At 46.3% G+C, this 17,335-nt stretch overlaps 1 protein-coding gene across 1 annotated transcript; it reads left to right on the forward strand.

The window, feature by feature from the left end:
- The first annotated feature begins 1,558 nt into the window (after nucleotides 1–1,558).
- LOC144277866 (keratin, type II cytoskeletal 5-like) lies at nucleotides 1,559–14,397 on the forward strand. Its single transcript, XM_077838898.1, has 9 exons — nucleotides 1,559–2,029; nucleotides 2,461–2,675; nucleotides 4,570–4,630; nucleotides 8,271–8,366; nucleotides 10,496–10,660; nucleotides 11,315–11,440; nucleotides 12,490–12,710; nucleotides 13,468–13,502; nucleotides 14,177–14,397. Exons 1-9 carry the CDS (start codon nucleotides 1,559–1,561, stop codon nucleotides 14,395–14,397), a joined length of 1,611 nt encoding a protein of 536 aa, XP_077695024.1.
- Nucleotides 14,398–17,335: the final 2,938 nt, after the last annotated feature.

The raw sequence follows: 17,335 nt of genomic DNA on the forward strand, positions 1-17,335 counted from the left end.
GAAAAAATTCACACTCGCTGAGTGGTTTTGCATTTTTGCAATTGGAAAATTTCCAGTGGAAAATAGGAAATTTAGACAGAACCATATTTTCAGGTGGGAAAAATTTTTCAACTGACCGTACTGAATATCTTAGGAAAGTATTCCCCAAACTTCTGAAAGCTGAGCCGTCTTTCATGATAATGACACCAGTTGCGATTCCACCTGCAGCCCTTCCATGTGTCTTACCTGCCCTAACTGATACAATTTCCATGCCCTGCCAATTAGTCACTTTGTGGAAAGCTGGGGTAGAGCTTCATAATCCGAGCTTTCCTCTCCTTTCCTATGTGCGTTGATGACAGTGAAAAACTTAACAATGTTAACTTTGCAACATCATCATTGGCATCTGACTTAGGCCTGCTTACACCAAAATATTAGATCTGCCCAACTACATGGATTAGGGATGTGAAATATTTTGCACCCTGTTTTATGTAGCTAGGTTGACTGTAGATGTTGTAGATGTTATCTGTAGATGCTGTAGAATTCTTCGGTCAACCAAGCTACCACCTCTCGGAGAGGTGGATTACCTACATCAATGGAAAAACCCCTTCCGTTGATGCAGGAAGTGTCTACACTACCGTGACACAACCACAGTGCCATAGCTTTGTGTCTGTAGCCTAGACATAGCCTCTGTCTGAAGGCTGCCTTCTTGATTGACACATCAGGGATTGAATGGGGGACCTCCAGAGCTAAAAGCATGAGCTGCTCCAGCTCCTTAGACAGGGGTAGTAACAGACTCATATCCTCTGTGGATTGGACACAAAGTAGGGTCTGGAACATGCACTCATCAATGGGTTATTTTCTGGGTACAAAGGAAGCATCAGAGGTTCACATCAGGTCTATCTTAGATAATTATGTTGCCCCGCCCCTTACAGTAGTATCTGAGCACCTCTCAATCTTTAATGTATTTATCCTCACACGCCCCTATGAGGTATGAGGTGCTATTATCTGCATTGCATAGATGAGGCTCAGAAGGAGGGTCAATGACTTGCCCCGGTCACATGGGAATTCTGTGGTAGAGCTGGGACTTGAGCCCAGGTCTCCCAAATGGCAGGTGAATGCCCTAACCACTGGACCATCCTTCCTCAAATCCCAGAAAAGCTTCTACTTGTTTAATGCGCATCATTTAGTGAAAGAGGCAGTCGCTCATGATTTTAGCTCTGGCGGTCGCTGGTCCAACCCCGGTGTGTTGGCCAACCTGGGGACTGTCACACAGTGCTTATTTTACCATCAAAACACCCATCCACCCTGGAAAGAAAATCATTTTTGTGCCGGGGGTGTGTTTAGCTGAAGTTAAGTGTTTAGCGGGTTGGAATAAAGAATGGGCTTCCTGCCAGGCAAACCAAGCCCATGAATAGCTGAGATTGTTTTCTTTACACCTGCTCTTCCAACCCCAGCTCAAAGACATATAAAGGAGGATGGAGCAGCTGTCATGTCAGAGGGCTCCTACTCCTGTCCCAGCTCTGTTCTCATGCTGCAGCTTTGTTAATAGTGCTGCGGAGTCCTCTTGGAACAAGCCACCATGAGTCGGCAACTGAACGCCAGAGTGGGAGGTTGCAGCAGGGGCTTCGGCAGTGTCTCTGCGATTGTTTCCAGTGGGGGCAGATCCAGCTGCACCTCTCTGAGCCGAGGACGAAGTAGACACTGTGTCTTTGGCAGCAGAAGTCTCTACAATCTCGGCGGGATTAAAAGCATTTCCAATAGCTTGATTGGTGGAGGCTGGAGGCTCGGCGGTGGCTTTGGTGGTGGATTTGGCACTAGTGGTGGGGCTGGTGGCTTTGGTGGTGGTGGGTTGTTCGGTGGAGGACTTGGTGGGAGGAGTAACCCTGGGTTCCCCTTTTGTCCTCCTGGTGGCATCCAAGAGGTGACCATCAACCAGAACCTACTGGTGCCACTCAACTTGGAGATCGACCCGGAGATCCAGAAAGTGCGAGTGCAGGAGAAGGAGCAGATTAAGACCCTCAACAACAAGTTTGCCTCCTTCATCGACAAGGTGGGCCCGGTCGTTTATTAATTATTTTAATAGCCGTCATCATCAGCGCAGATTCAGCAAAGCATCCATAGTCGTGATAACACTTTAGCCTGGGCCTAAATTTAAGCATGTGCCCAAGTCCCGCTGAAATAATCATCATCGTTATTCCACTTCTAAGGACAGCTAGAGAGGTGTGTAGGGGGATACACAGATCCATCAATTGGTTGATCAATAGTGGAGTGTGTAGGGGGTAGATTGATAAATAAACAGATCTGATCTTTTTTCTTTCCGTTGCATTGAAAATAGAAAATGACCAAATCCTGTTTAAGGCTAACCAAGATTTCCTTGATGATGGAATGGGAGATGAGCAGGTCGCTAGGGTAACTGACCTGCCAGTGCTCCGGAGTATCGTCTCCAACGTCTGGCGCCTCTTTTCTCTGTTTGGACCTCAGGTCCGATTCTTGGAGCAACAGAATAAAGTTCTGGAGACCAAATGGAACCTGCTGCGGCAGCAGCCCACGTCAAATGCTGGGAACAACCTGGAGCCCGTCTTTGAGGCCTATGTTGGCAGCCTAAAGAAGCAGCTTGATGGTCTGGTGGGAGAGAGGGGAAGACAGGACTCAGAACTGAAGAACATGCAGGATCTGGTGGACGACTTGAAGCACAAGTATGTGAAGAAAGCACTGGGTCACATTCATGTTCTCCATGGACTAAGGGCCAGGTTTTTAGTGGTATTTAGCCTCCTGAAGATGCAGAAAGGCACCGAGTGGGATTTTCAAAAGCACCTAGGTGCCCAGTTCCCGACATGCTTTTGAAAATTCCACTAGGTGTTTGTGACAGAGCTGCCACTGAGCGCCCCCTCATGGCCAGAGGTCCCCCTGCAGCACAGTCTCTCTACTGTCCGTCTTCGGGCCCCCTGATGAGCTCCACACAGTCTGTCTTGTGAGTAGTAGCAACCTCTACTTGGGGCTGGTTTAATGATTGCAGACGGTTCCACATAGTCCTTAGTGTCTCAAAAATAAAATCCAGCATTGCAACCCTAGGGGTTCACTCCAATCTCTGGCTTTTCTGCCCACCACTGTGGAGCTCTTCTCCTGCCAGCATCTGGTCTTCGCAGGGTTGCCACTCGTAGCTGTTTCTAGCTGGAGCTCAGCCTTCTGGATCTAGCTTCCTTCTCCTACCAGCCTCTCCCCTGTTCTGAGGGAGAAGACTGTCTATATACTGGCCTCCTCCAGAGAAATCCTCTTGATTGGCTGGAAGAGAGGAGAGCCCTGGCTCATCCTAGACTGCAGGGCTCCTGGTCCTGGGTCCTTAAAGGAACAGTGTCCTGTTCCCCTCCTCCCCCATCCAACTGCTAATTTCCTGGGACCAGTGTTTCCCAAACTTGGGACACTGCTTGTTCAGGGAAAGCCCCTTGCGGGCCGGGCCAGTTTGTTTACCTGCCGTGTCCGCAGGTTCAGCCGCCCGCAGCCCCCATTGGCTGGGCACAGCAAACCGCAACCAGTAGGAGCCATGATCGGCCGAACCTACAGACGCGGCAGGTAAACAAACCGGCCCAGCCCGCCAGGGGCTTTCCAAGCGGTGTCCCAAGTTTGGGAAACACTGCCTGGGACCATTACTACTTTTCCACGGCAAGTGTTTTTATTCATTCCCGCTTTCTGGAATGGGGTCTTCTGGCCCCTTATATATTTAAGGGCCAGTATACCCTGTTCGTGTCTGTCTACAGCTTTAGATTACTAAACACCTTTAAAACTCTGGTCCTTTTATTCTGCATAACAATTAGGCTGGGAAGGATTAGATTTTTGTCTGCCAATGTTGGTACACGTTGATTTCACTGTATACGCACAAGCCAATGAAAAAAATGTCAACCATTGTTAATCAGAATATATTGACAGGCAAAATAAGAAAACTGCTGCTTGAGAATTTATAACATTTAAATTGATAACAAAATCGGAAAAAAAAGTTTAAAAATAAACCTCAATGTTATCCGTCGAAACGATAAAGCCATAAGCATTGAATTCTGCCAGGCCTAATATTAATTCTGGGCTGGTGCTTTGCAGGAAGTCCCTGGACACGGTGCAGCATTTAACAATGCTGCAAATGCTGGATGAGAGATTTTTAACCTGAGCGAGTGCAAAAGGGTGCCGGGTGGGATTTTCGGAAGCCCTGAGCATTGGCCTAACTCTACTCCCATTGACATTGCTGGGAAAATGGGAGCAGTGTTACGCCAGCAACGAATGATTTCGGAAGTCCCACCCAGCACGTCTACCAAGGCAGGGAGAGCGCAGGAACTGTAAGCAGTGCTGATTGGAAAAACATCATCGAAACAGGAAAATTGACCAAACTAATTTTGCGTGTGTTGTGTATGTGAAATTGTATCAAAATGTTGACAGAAATTCCCGTACAGGGGAAAATATTGAAACAAAAAGATTTGTATCCGAAAGTTTTCATTCTGAATTTTATTTTACATTGTAGCTTACCTGGTTGTGGTATTTTTGTGACTTTTATGTTATCTGGGACATGTCAGTAGCAGTGCTGCATATTGTCTTCTGTCCTGATAGATACAAAGAGGAAATCAACAGACGCATGGCAGCGGAGAATGAGTTTGTGCTGCTGAAGAAGGTGAGCATCACCTTATCAGAGATTAAGGGATGGTTGTCTCTGCTCCACTCTGATGGGTGCTAATTGGAGCATATGCCTTGGTCCAGTAGTTAGGGCTCTGGGCTAGGATTCAGAATACCTGGGTTCTCCTCCTGGCTGTGACCTTGGGCGAGTCATTTTCTGCCTCTGTTTCCTCTCCTGTGTCTGTCTTGTCTATTTAGTTTGCAAGCTACCAGGGGCAGGGACACTGTCTCACTAGGTGTTTGTACAGCACCTAGCATGATGGGGTCCTGATTCAGCAGGATAATTTGTGATGTATTGAAAACTGTGTTAAAATGACATGCTATCCCTTTAAGTGTGATGGATTTCCTGATCCTGCTTGCAGGCTACGGGGGCTTTGTAGGAAAGCGTGCGATCTGGGCTTTGAGCAATCATTCTGCAAAGAATCAGCCTTCAGCAAGGTGACCCAGGCCTCTCCTTGTTAGGGAGCAGCTGGATTTGTCTCTCTTTGTCTTTGGTTCTTGTGTGTTAGGAGTCTGGATTCTAAGAAACAAAGTAGTGCAACCTTCCAGAAAAGGTGTTTTATGTTCTTTATCTAACTTCTCTGTGTGTATGCCATGAACATAACAATAATGTTGGCAGGGGGCATGCATGGGGAAGAGAAGATAGTACAAAAATAAGAACAAATAAAACAAAGGAAACCTTGGACCGTTCGTAAGAAGGGAAGTGGCTTTAAAGATATGCTATTAGGAAAAGGCTTGGCCATTGGCATAAGTTGAAGTCAATGAAGTCTAGTGGTTAAAGCAAGAGACTGGGAGCCAGGGCATCTGAATGCCACTGGCATGCTGAGTAACTTTGGGCAAGTTGCTTTCCTGCTGTGTGCCTCAGTTTCCCCATTTGTAAGAGGCAGACAATACTGACCTACCTAACTGGGACAGAAGGTCATGAAATTTATTTAATAAATGTTTATAAATTTTGGGTGAGAGACTTTAGAAATGTATAAAATACACAATAGAATCCTGGTTTGATTTTATTTAAACTGTTTGTATTTCTAAGAGTGGGATTCCCAGGCAAGTCTATAGGAATGCAGGTATATGTGCAAATAGACAGACAGGTGACGATTATATACAGATAGTCACACAGTTGGAAAGGACTGAGTTGTTAAATTTCAGCTAGCATACAAGTGGAAGGCAACATTGGAATACAACATTATGTATTTCAGCGTTAGGGCCAGATGCATCTATACTAGAGTGGGTTAGAAACTAGGTATTTTTTCCCATGGAAAATTGCTACTTTTTGGCAAAATATGGAAAACTGGAATCTTTTGGCTAAAAAAGCAAAATAATTTGATTCAAAATGGTGCTATGGGGTCACATTGGAGATGTCGTTCAGGTGCCTTATGCTCACTTTCTCCTCTTCTGTGGGTAGGGTTGCCAACTTTCTAACTGCCGAAAACCGAACACCCTTGCCCCGGCCCCTGCCCCTTCCCTTCCCTGAGGCCCTGCCCCCCGCTCACTCCATCCCCCCTCCCTTGGTTGCTCGCTCTCCCTCACCCTCATTCCCTTGCTCATTTTCACCAGGCTGGGGCAGGGGGTTGGGGTGCTGGAGCGGGTGAGGGCTCCGGCTGGGAGTGAGGGTTCTGGGGTGGGGCAGGGGATGAGGGGTTTGGGGTATAGGAGGGGGCTCAGGTCTGGGGCAGGGGGTTGGGGCACGGGAGGGGGTGAGGACTGCAGGCTCCGGGCGGTGCTTACCTCAGGTAACTCCTGGAAAACGACCAGCATGTCCCTTCGGCTCCTAGGTGGAGGGGCCACGGGGTTCTGCTCACCACCCCACAGCTCCCATTGGCCTCAGATCCTGGCCAGTGGGAGCTGTGGAGCCAACGCTTGGAATGGAGGCAGCGTGCGGAGCCCCTGTGGCCATCCCTACGCCTAGGAGCTGGAGGGACATGCCGGCCACTTCCCAGGAGATGCATGGAGCCGGGTATGGAGCCTGCCAGCCCTGCTGTGCCAGCAGTGCCGCCAACCGGACTTTTAATGGCCCAGTTAGTGGTGCTGACCGGAGCCACCAGGGTCCTTTTTTGACCAGGTGTTCTGGTCGAAAATAGGATACCTGGAAACCCTATCTGTGGGCCAGGCTCTCTGGCTGGACTACATCTCCCATGATGCATTACTTTGGTGCCTCTTGGTGAGGAGAGAGTGGTGCATCCTGGGTGATGTAGGCCAACCAGAGAGCCCAGCCCATAGAAGGAAATGGAAGGGTAAGGCACTTGAGCTACGACTCCCATAAGGCACAGTGTGAATTGAAATATTTTGGGTTCAGTCAAAAATATTTCAATTTTCAGCCATTGGGTACTGTGACAAAATTATCAATATTTTCTGTGCAAAGCAGACACTTTTCATGAAAAATTTAGTTTAGCCAAAAACACGATGTTCAATCAAAACGCAGTTTGGGCAAAAAGGTTTTGGCCAGTTCTAATCTCTATCCTCTGGCTGCTTTGCACATTGCTCTGATAATGCAAAGTGGCCACAAATCTGGATTAACTGGCTAAGTGGAGCTGATAGCTGCTTTGCACTGGGCTATTCCAACGCTTTCTGGCCCTGAAAGCGCAGAGTTACTCGGTATCGATTGACACACAAGCAACAGGTGTTTTGGATGCAGCAAAGTCAACCTATCTAGAATATGGAATACATTTCCCAGTCTGACCAACACTGGGGAAGATTCTCTCCACGTGGCACTTTATAGTACGAGGGGGTATGATTGCTCTCTATAAATACATCAGAGACCTAAACACCAGGGCGGGAGAAGAGCTATTTAAGCTAATGGACAATGTTGGCACAAGAAAAAATGGGTGTAAAGTGGTCAGGAATAAATTGAGGCTGGAAGTTAGAAGATGTTTCTAACCATGAGAAGAGGGAGTTCTGGAACAGCCTCCCAGTAGGAGTAGTGGAGGAAACAGTCTAACTAATTTTTAGATGAATTAGATATAATTCATATATTATAATGACTAGGGTGACCTGCAATCATAGGAGATTGGCCTCAATGACCCGGGAGGTCCCTTCCAGTCCTGTGTCCTTGTATCAAAGCTGGGCCCCCAGGGGACACAGCTGACTGTCACCTCGCTGTTCCTACTTGCTGTGTCCCTATGAAACAACTGAGCTGGAGAGAGGATGAAACCTGAAGTTACATCAGGGAGGGCTTCCCTGGGCCTGACTGGAGGAACACCGCACACTCTGATTGGTCAGGGCTTGCTATTTAAACCCAAAGAGAGGTGCAGGAAGTTGTCTGCAAAACTGGGCTCTGCCTGACTGCTACACTGGATCCTGCCTTCTTGCCTGACTCCTTAACCATGCTTTCCTGACCTGTTCCTGGTTACTGCCCTCCTGGTCTGTGACTCCAGTGCTGACTCTTGGCTTGACGCTGTCTCCTGCTCCAACCACTAGACCTGGCTGCCTATGCCCTGGTCCCAAAGTATCTTGCCTACTGTGCAAGGCCCACGTGAAACTCTGTTGTTCTGACCTGTTGGTGTTTTGCATCCACTTTCCATTTACTTTGTACTAGTGGAAATTACCACACCAGGAGCAAGGCAAAGGGAAATCAGGCCTTCCTGTTCTCGAAACTGTCCCCTGAGCTTGAAAGAATGATCTCCATTGCCATTTTTCAGGACTTGGATGCTGCCTACATGAAAAAGGTGGAGATGGAGGCCAAGGTGGCTGCCATGACAGATGAAATCAACTTTCTGAGAGCCCTGTATGAGGCGGTGAGGATGTTCTCTGTTCTTCCTAATTCACACAGAGATGCCCCACATCATATTTAGCACTTTTCTAGGGCACCTTAAATGTTTACATATGTCTTATACCTGTCACCAGAAACATTGCAGGGATGGAATTTCTAAGCAAGCTCCTGAGTGCTTCCAGAAAACTTACAAACATGGCAGGATGGCCCAATGCTAAGGAACGGAAAGGTCTAAATAGCAGGAGAAGTTGGAGGACAGTAGAATAGTTGCCGAAAGATCCAACACTCAATGCCACATTCTCCACTGACCTGCATCTTGTATATACACCAGTGCAAAAATGAGAGCAAATGATACTGAATCTAAAAGGCAGAAATCTACATCTATTTTACCCTCACTACGCTGGTGTGAATGAGGCAAGGGGTGCTGGAACAATTTTTATAGTGGGGATGCTGAGAGTCATGGAACCAAACTGTAAACCCTGTATATAATGGAAACCACTAGGCAGCACCCCTAATTCCAACACCTATGATGCAAGGTGCCAGGACAAAACCGAGAATCTGATCCTGATGTTCTTAGCAAGAACACGACTCTGTTCCCACTGTTGTCAGTGACAAAACTCCAGTTGATGTCAGGGTTAGACTCTCGGTACGCACCCAGGTAAAACTCATACAGAGTACAAAGAGAATTCCACTGGTGGAAGAACTTCAGGGTGGGGCTCCCTCAGGAAGAACATCACTGCAGAGGTTCTATAGTCCTTTAGATAAGACATAAGAGTTTTGGAAGAGCTAAAAATCCATGCTTCAGAGAAATCCCTGTTAAGAATCAGGCTGAGACCATCATGGAGAGCAGACTCTCCCTCGCCTGCCTATTGTCAGGGCCGGCTCCAAGCACCGGCATTCCAAGCAGACGCTTGGGGCGGCAATCTGCAAGGGGCAGCAGTCCGTGTGCCGTTAGGGCGTTTCCGCGGTGGCAGCAATCCGGCGGCAGCGCCCATCTTGTCAGCTGCTCGAGGTGGCGGCAATTCGGCGCGCTGCTTGGGGTGGCAACACCGGTAGAGCCGGCCCTGCCTATTGTAGTGTTCTTGCACTTTCCTCCAGGGCAGCTGGTGTTGACCACTGTCCGAAACAGGATGCTGGATTAGATGGACCTTGCATCTGGTCCAGTCTGGCAATTCCTATGTTCCCAATGTAACCCAGTGGTGAGTGTGTGTTACAAGTCCCCCTAATTCCCAGAGAATATGAGCTGTTACAGCCCCTTCCCTACTCTGCAGCTATAGCTCAAGCTGTAGCTGTTCATACTTAAAGCTCCAGAGGTCATCGATTCATTCCCTGATGTTGGTCAAGAGGTTGCTTGTAACGGTAAGACATACCTGAGAATAACACCCTGCAGGCTAGATGATATATGCAAGGAAATAATGACAGATACAAGTGACCAGCCTGGTAGATGTGGGCTTTTGGAGACCAACTACCTATAAAAAATATACACCCATGAAAATTCTGCATAGAGTTAGTCTGATGGGTAAACTCTGGGACAAAACTACAAGTTCTTATTCGGGCAGAACAACCATTAATGTCAGTGGGCGTTTGAATAAGACATGAGTAAAGGAGGGTAAGGGCGGTGAGGTCATTCCTTGTGGCTCAGTACAACATCTAACCATATGAGTCATTTCCCCTCATTTTTATTTTCAGTAGCTAGTTAAATAAGTTGGGGGTTGGACTAGATGACCTCCTGAGGTCCCTTCCATCCCTGATAGTCTATGAAGTACGTACGTATGGGATCGCGAGCTAGCTGGAAAGACAGCGATAAGAGTTGGGGGAAGAAATACATAGAGAATGATAATAGACGAGAGCAACAGGTTTCTAGAGAGAATCATAGAATTGTAGGACTGGAAGGGACCTCGAGAGGTCATCTAGTCCAGTCCCCTGCACTCACGGCAAGACTAAGTATTATGTAGACCATCCCCGACTATCCTGCTTTTAAAAATCTCCAATGATGGAGATTCCACAACCTCCCTGGGCAATTGCTTAACCACCCTGACAATTAGGAAGTTTTTCCTAATGTCCAACCTAAACTGCCCTTACTGCAATTTAATCAGCATCTGGCATCTAGAGAGAAAGGGCCACTCACTGATGGGGTCTTTGTATGATTTTCAGGAATTGGCACAAATGCAAAGACAGATCAGTGACACCAGCGTTATCTTGTCTATGGACAACAACCGAGCCCTGGACCTGGATGGAATCATTGCTGAGGTGAAGGCTCACTATGAAGACATGGCTAACAGGAGCCGAGCTGAAGCCAACTCCATGTACCAAGGCAAGGTGAGTCCTTGTGTGGCTTCAAGGTATGGAGCCATACAATGCTCGTGGCTTTGCCACATGGAAAAGAGTCAACCAGATCTTCTGTGCACCTATTCTGTGGATAAAATAGAGTTTTCCAATTCAGTGCCACATATGTGAACTAAATATAATTAATACAGTGTTTATAGTAGTGATATCTTGTCACACTGATTCTTCTGACTTCTTAGTAACATCTGAAAATTTACCTATGGCCCCCACCAGCATAGTATCTGAATGCCTCATGTATTTATCCTCACCACACCCCTGTGCGGCAGGTATTATTCCCATTGTACAGATGGGAAAACTTAGGCACAGAGTGACTTGCCCAAGGTCTCTCAAAGTCTGTGGTAAACCATGGAATTGAGCTATGGTTTCTCCAGTCCCAGGATAGCACCCTAACCACCGAGCTAAGGAATAAAGAATATAACGCACGAATCAGAGAGGTACCTGTCACTTTAATTAAGGATGCTGGGAAATATATCCATCTCCCATTGATTGGTTAATCCCCCAAAATCATGATAAAGCAGGTGTGGAGCAGATGTAGCTCCTATTTGCTTCTCAGAATTAGCCCTGATCAGGTTAGATCTGCCTTCGGAAAATACAGTCTATTACAGTTACTTTTTTTCTGGCCATCAGTTTCAGGAGCTTCAGGTCACTGCTGGAAAACAGGACAATGATCTGAAAAACTCCAAGCTGGAGATCTCGGAGCTGACCCGGCTGATCCACAGACTGCAGGCTGAACTTGAAAATGTGAAAAACCAGGTAGAGCACATCTGATAAATAGAAAACTATGGACCCTGGACACTAGGGCAACCCCGTGGCAGACTGCCCGATGTGCTTTTCTCGTCCTGAATACCGCCACGGTGCCTGCAATGATGCTAAAAACAAGGAGGTTGTTTCTGCTTAATGTAAAACAAACGTGTTCACCCTGAACTAAAGCTGGGGGAAAAATGTCATCCAAAATTCAGTCAACATCGACACAAAATGTTTCAATGTGGAGAACCGAAGTATGATCTAAAGTGAAGTTTTGTCTTTGACTTTTCCGATTTGCTGAAAAATTTGATACATTTTGTTTTCGGTTCAACACAAAACCATTTCTTCTCTATTTTTTTGTAACCAAAATATCCTTCATCCACACAGCTCTGCTATGAACCCTGGCCGCTAGTAAAAAGTGACAGATGTGCTCTTCTTGTCCTGAATACTGCCATGGTGCCCATAGTGATGCCAAAGATGACAGGAGAGGCCCTACAATGTGAAAGAAAGGAGTTAGTCCCAGGGCAAATCAAGTCTCATCCACATATTTCATGATTTCCCAGAAGAATAGTAAAAAAGTGCCTACGGAATTTAACATCTGTATATGATATTGTGAGGCATTATACACAATTGTCTTGATCTAATTCAGTTACCATAACGACCAAGAAGGAATGAAATTTCTTTCTTTCTTTCTTTCTTTCTTTCTTTCTTTCTTTCTTTCTTTCTTTCTTTCTTTCTTTCTTTCTTTCTTTCTTTCTTTCTTTCTCATCCACCAAGTTCATTTCTCTTTCCATCTAATGCCTCTTTCCTTCCGTCCATCAATCTATCACATTTATAGTGTGTCGTTCACCATAGTATCTAGGTACTAGTTCTGGTCTACATGGAGTAGAGATGATCCAAAGGCCTGATGATAAAGAGCTCATTTAAACTTCTTAAGGCCTGGTTAAAAAGTCTGCTGAAGTCAATGGGAAGATGCTCATTGATGGCCATGGGGCTCCAGATGAGGCGTTGAGAATGGATGACCACATGGTTAGCTTGCTTTCTTCTTTTCTTTGCAGTGTGCCAAACTGCAGTCGGCTTTTGCTGAGACAGAGGCACGTGGGGAGCTTACCCTCAAGGACGCTAGGGAAAAGCTGGTTGAATTGGAAATGGCCCTGCAGAAAGCTAAGGAGGAGATGGCTCGTTCGCTGCGTGATTATCAGGAGCTCTTGAATATCAAGCTGGCCCTGGATATTGAGATTGCCACGTACAAGACACTGTTGGAGGGAGAAGAATGCAGGTGGGTGCAATATATCTATGGGTCCTGACTTTTGCAAAGCAGCCTCTGTTATTGTTGGTGTACACTTTTTTTGCCCACAAATAAGCGTGCTCGCAGGTTTCTGCTGGCTGATTCCACAAAACTGAAATATTTCACAGGGTTCTATCAGTTTCATCGACATTTTCACAGGAAATAATCGCAACATTTTGTTTCGACTTTAACGTATTTGAAATGATAAAGTCGAAACACATTTCAGTAGGTTCAACACTGTCTGCAGAATGTTTCATTTAACCAAAAATCCAGAGGTTTTGACTTTTCGTCCCTTTTGGGATGAATCCAAATTTTAGAATCTCCCACGAGATGGAAATTCTGAATTTTGACCAGCTCTATCCTACAGGTGATTAGATGGAGATCCAGTGGCTGGGGAAACTCTGAGCTTGGAGGGCTGAATAACCCTCTTCCAACCACTGCTCTCCCACAGTGTGACCACACCCTGGTAGTCTGCAGTGAGCTGTGCTTGCTGGTATATAAGAGGTGTCCAAACCTTCTGGGAGGCACCCAAAACTTGCTCCACACCAGCTTTAAGGACCGTCTGACCTCATTGAAATGTAGAGCTAGGAGCTGCACTGCACCCTTTCGAAAGCACATGCCTTGTCTACTATTGGGAAGGAAATTCTACAGCCACTTGGCTCCCCTTGACTTCAGGTTTCAGGGTGTGTCCTAACTTCTAGCAGCCAGGCTAAATCAATGATCTAAATGGTGTTTCTTTCCACAACAGGATGTCTGGAGAGTGTGGCAGTGCCGTGAACATCTGTAAGTAACCCGAGCATCTGTTTACTAAAGATAGGAACAGGCAAACTGGAAGCCTCTGTTCTCCTTCCCCCGACCACCACTCAGCACAAGACAGAGTGGGAACCGGCTTCCTGGTGGTTATCACTAGCCCTGGCTCTAATGATGCTTAGAGCAGCCCAGTAGCTGCTCTAAGTTGCACCATTAGTGTACAGTTCTTAATAAGCCCAGTGCCAGTGGAGGGTTGGCAGCATCGAACTATACTCTACCACGCCCCCTTTTGCAGCCAATATGCCGCCTTCCCTCCCCTGACATGCTTCTCATGCCACGCAGGGGATGAGCAGTGGTATCAATGCAAACGCAAGACTTCTCACTTGTGCGTTTGCACCCGGATTAAAGACCCTTTGCACTACCTGAGTGATGCATAGAGGCCCTAACTAGAGCTGTTTGGAAAATGTGTTTTTTCCTCCCCATGGAAATTTTTTTATTTTTGGCAAAAATTTGAACCCCACTATACCTTGATTTGGAAATACTGTTGGGACACCTCATGGGTGTTGGAGGACAGGTGTTTCATGAGCCAGGCTCCCTGGTCATCCCAGGAAGCCACCAAAAAGGGGGTAGAGTGTGGATCATGACCCACTAAGCTAGTTTGTGACACGCTGCAGCTGGAATAACTTGAACATCTCGGTCTTTTGCAGCGGTAGTCAGCAGCAGCTCCGGAGGCGGGAGTGGGATAAGCTGGGGAGGAGGAGGAGGCAGGCTCAATGTCAGAGGAGGCGGGATCAGTGTCGGAGGAGGCGGCTCCAGCTCTGGAAGCAGAAGAGGCATTGGAGGATACAGCTATGGAGGCAGGGGAGGTAGTTCCTGTGTGAAAATCATATCGACGACCTCTTCAAGCAAAAGAACCACCATATGCTAAAGCCTAGGAATTGTAGTCACTATCACTTGAGTGACAGATTTCCTTTATTGTGACGTAGTGGGCAGAGCACTGGACTGGGACTCAGAAGATCGTGGTTCTATTCCCAGCTCTCCCACTTCTTCCCTGAGTGACCTTGGACAGGGCTCTGTGCCTCACTTTCCCCATCTGTAACGTAGGGATAATGATACTGACCTCTTCTGTAAAGCGCTTTGAGATCCACTGATGAAAAACACTGTATATGAGGTAGGTATTATTATTGTTGAGAACAAATATCCACATGCTCACACCCAACACTATCACTGAAAAAGTGACTGGCAACATCACAGTAACGCAACTGACGTGACCAGAGATTTTGTTTCTTGTGAATTTCCCTCCCAGCAAAATTTTACCAAAAAGATCTTGAGCCTGAAGATAATTCATTTCCCACCCACCATCTCTACTGCGCTTTGTATCCAACTTTCTATATACTACACTAGAAAAATCCCATACATTTCTGCAGTCTGGATGCTATCATGGATTGTAGCTTGCTCTCTGCATTGTGTGTTCCCACTCTTCTTGTTGTAGCTATGAAAGCTACATTTTCTGTGCTGTTCTTCTAAGCCAGGGCCTTCAAATGGGGCTAAAGGACTCAGGCATCTGACTCCCATTGACTTTCTACGGCAGCGTGTACATCTTTAGGATCCTTTGAAAGTCACAGAGTTAGTCCCATAACCTCCTCTGAGTTTCCTTGCATTGGATACCTTAATCCCAATGGGCCAAAATTCTGGTGCGGGTCCATTGAAAATGAAGGAATAACTAGGGTGGGGCAAATAATTGATTTTTCGGTTTGGGTGTCAACTCAAAAATTTGGAAAAAAAACAGTTTCATACTGAATAAAGTTTCATTCAATCTGAAACAAAAACATATTCAGTTTTGAGTTGCATTTTGTTTCATTTTCATGGGGTTTTCAACATAGCTAAATGTTTTTTTTTTTTTTCCAATTTACAGTTACGTTAATCACTGAGCGAAACGTCGTTCCGAAATGGAAAGTCAAAACATTTCATTTCGGCAATTCCAACTCTTTTTCTTTTTCAGCTGAAGCTATTTGCTGAAAATGACCCAAATTCACAAATAGTTTTGATCAACCCAATTTTTCAGCGAAAAAAGGATTCACCTAAAAATTTTCACCTAGCTTTAGGTGTAACAAAGAGGAGAATTTGGCCCACTCTCTGGCTCAGCAGGGTAACCCCTTGTACTCCTTGCTCTGAGAGAGGTATGAAACATTACAGCTAATAAACAAGATGCATTCCTTTCTTAGGGACAAATCTCGGAAGTTCCAACTCATCTGTTGGCCTGGACGCCACTCAAAAGTTGTACCACTTTCACTTCACTGGTACACTTAGTGCTATAGTGTGGATGCGGTTATACTATTAAAAAAACAGTTTATGCCAATATAGCTTATTCCTGTACAGGCAGAGCAATAAGTTATACTGGTAGAAAAACAATGAGTACAAATATTTGTTAGTCTTTGAGGTGCCACCGGACTCCTCGTTGTTTTTGTGGATACAGACTAACACGGCTACCCCCTGATACTATATGGTAGAAGCACTCTTATATGACTGTCCACATTATGGGTTGTACCAGCATAACTATTTTGGCAAAAACACCCCCCCAACTGAAATAGTTCTTAGTACACAATCTCTGTGTATACCAGGCCTTAAAACTCCCAGGGAAGTCAATAGGAGTCTCGCTTGAATAAGGACTCGGGCCTTGTCTACACTATAGCCTTCTGCTAACATAGCTGTGTTGGTCTCCAAGGCGTGATCCCTGATCAGTACCACTTTGCCACCAGGATCCCCTATTGTAGACACATTTACACTGGCAAAACCAGTGTGGTTTGTTTTGCTTAGGGAGGGTGGAATACATTATGCAAAAAGCACAGCTTTGCGAGTGCAGTATATGGATACTCTTATTCTGCTAGTGCACTCCAGCTATAGCCGTGGCCTTTGCGAAAGTTTTCGGCTCTTAATTTCTAGCAAGAGAACTTCTGTATGTTTATCTTCATATTCCACGCCCCCAAAGTGTCTTTGATTCAAAGGGAGCTCAAGAAAATCCTCTGGCTTCAGGAAAGGTCCTCACTGGACAAACCAGCCAGGAGGATGCACTCTGTCTGTATGTGGTTTCTGTATGTTGCGTGCGTACTGGGTGGCAAGGGTCACCTCCGTGCTGATGTGCACTGTTGAACATTCCATGCTTCCTGGTGTATCCCCAATAAACTGCAGCTGTCAGTCAGGGTTCAGAGCGTGAGAGAGCTTGAGTGGGTGGGTCATCTGAGGCCAAACCCTCAGCAGGTGGTACACTGAGGATCTGACCCATATGGCTTTATATCAGTTGTACACGGCTGCGAAAGAAATCAGCCCAATTACATGCGGTGCTAATCAGCTTTAGCTCTTTTGATGGCATTGGAGCTCTACAAACTCCAATCATTCAAAGATCACGAGATTTCAAACAAAAAAAACCCCTCCATGTTTTTTCCCCCTCCCGTGCCTTTCAGTGTTGGAAGATACAGGTGGGTCACATTTTTCAAGCTTTCACTTACTCTCTGGTTTCCAGGGATCTTGGAAAGGAAATAATGACCATAGCACAGTGTGCTTTGGATACACAGTGGAAGATGAGAGCAGGAAAAACTGTAGAGCTTAACCGGATGGGGAGGCCCCTAGCAAGAGGGGGTTTTCAGCTGGGCTGGATCTGCCTGCTTTAATGCCACTTTACATGGCTGGACAAGCATCACAGGGCGCAGTGGAGGAGGAGTTGTATAAAACAGCTGACAATGAGACGAGAATCAAACCTAAAACAGAGAGATGTGTTAGAGGGATTTCCCTTCACCCCCACCCCTGGTTCTTGTCATGCAGACTGAAAGCAGAAGACCAGCAGTCTGAAGGGCGGGCAATGTGATGTT

Source organism: Eretmochelys imbricata, chromosome 20, assembly GCF_965152235.1.
Source record: "Eretmochelys imbricata isolate rEreImb1 chromosome 20, rEreImb1.hap1, whole genome shotgun sequence".
Classification (NCBI taxonomy): domain Eukaryota; kingdom Metazoa; phylum Chordata; order Testudines; family Cheloniidae; genus Eretmochelys; species Eretmochelys imbricata.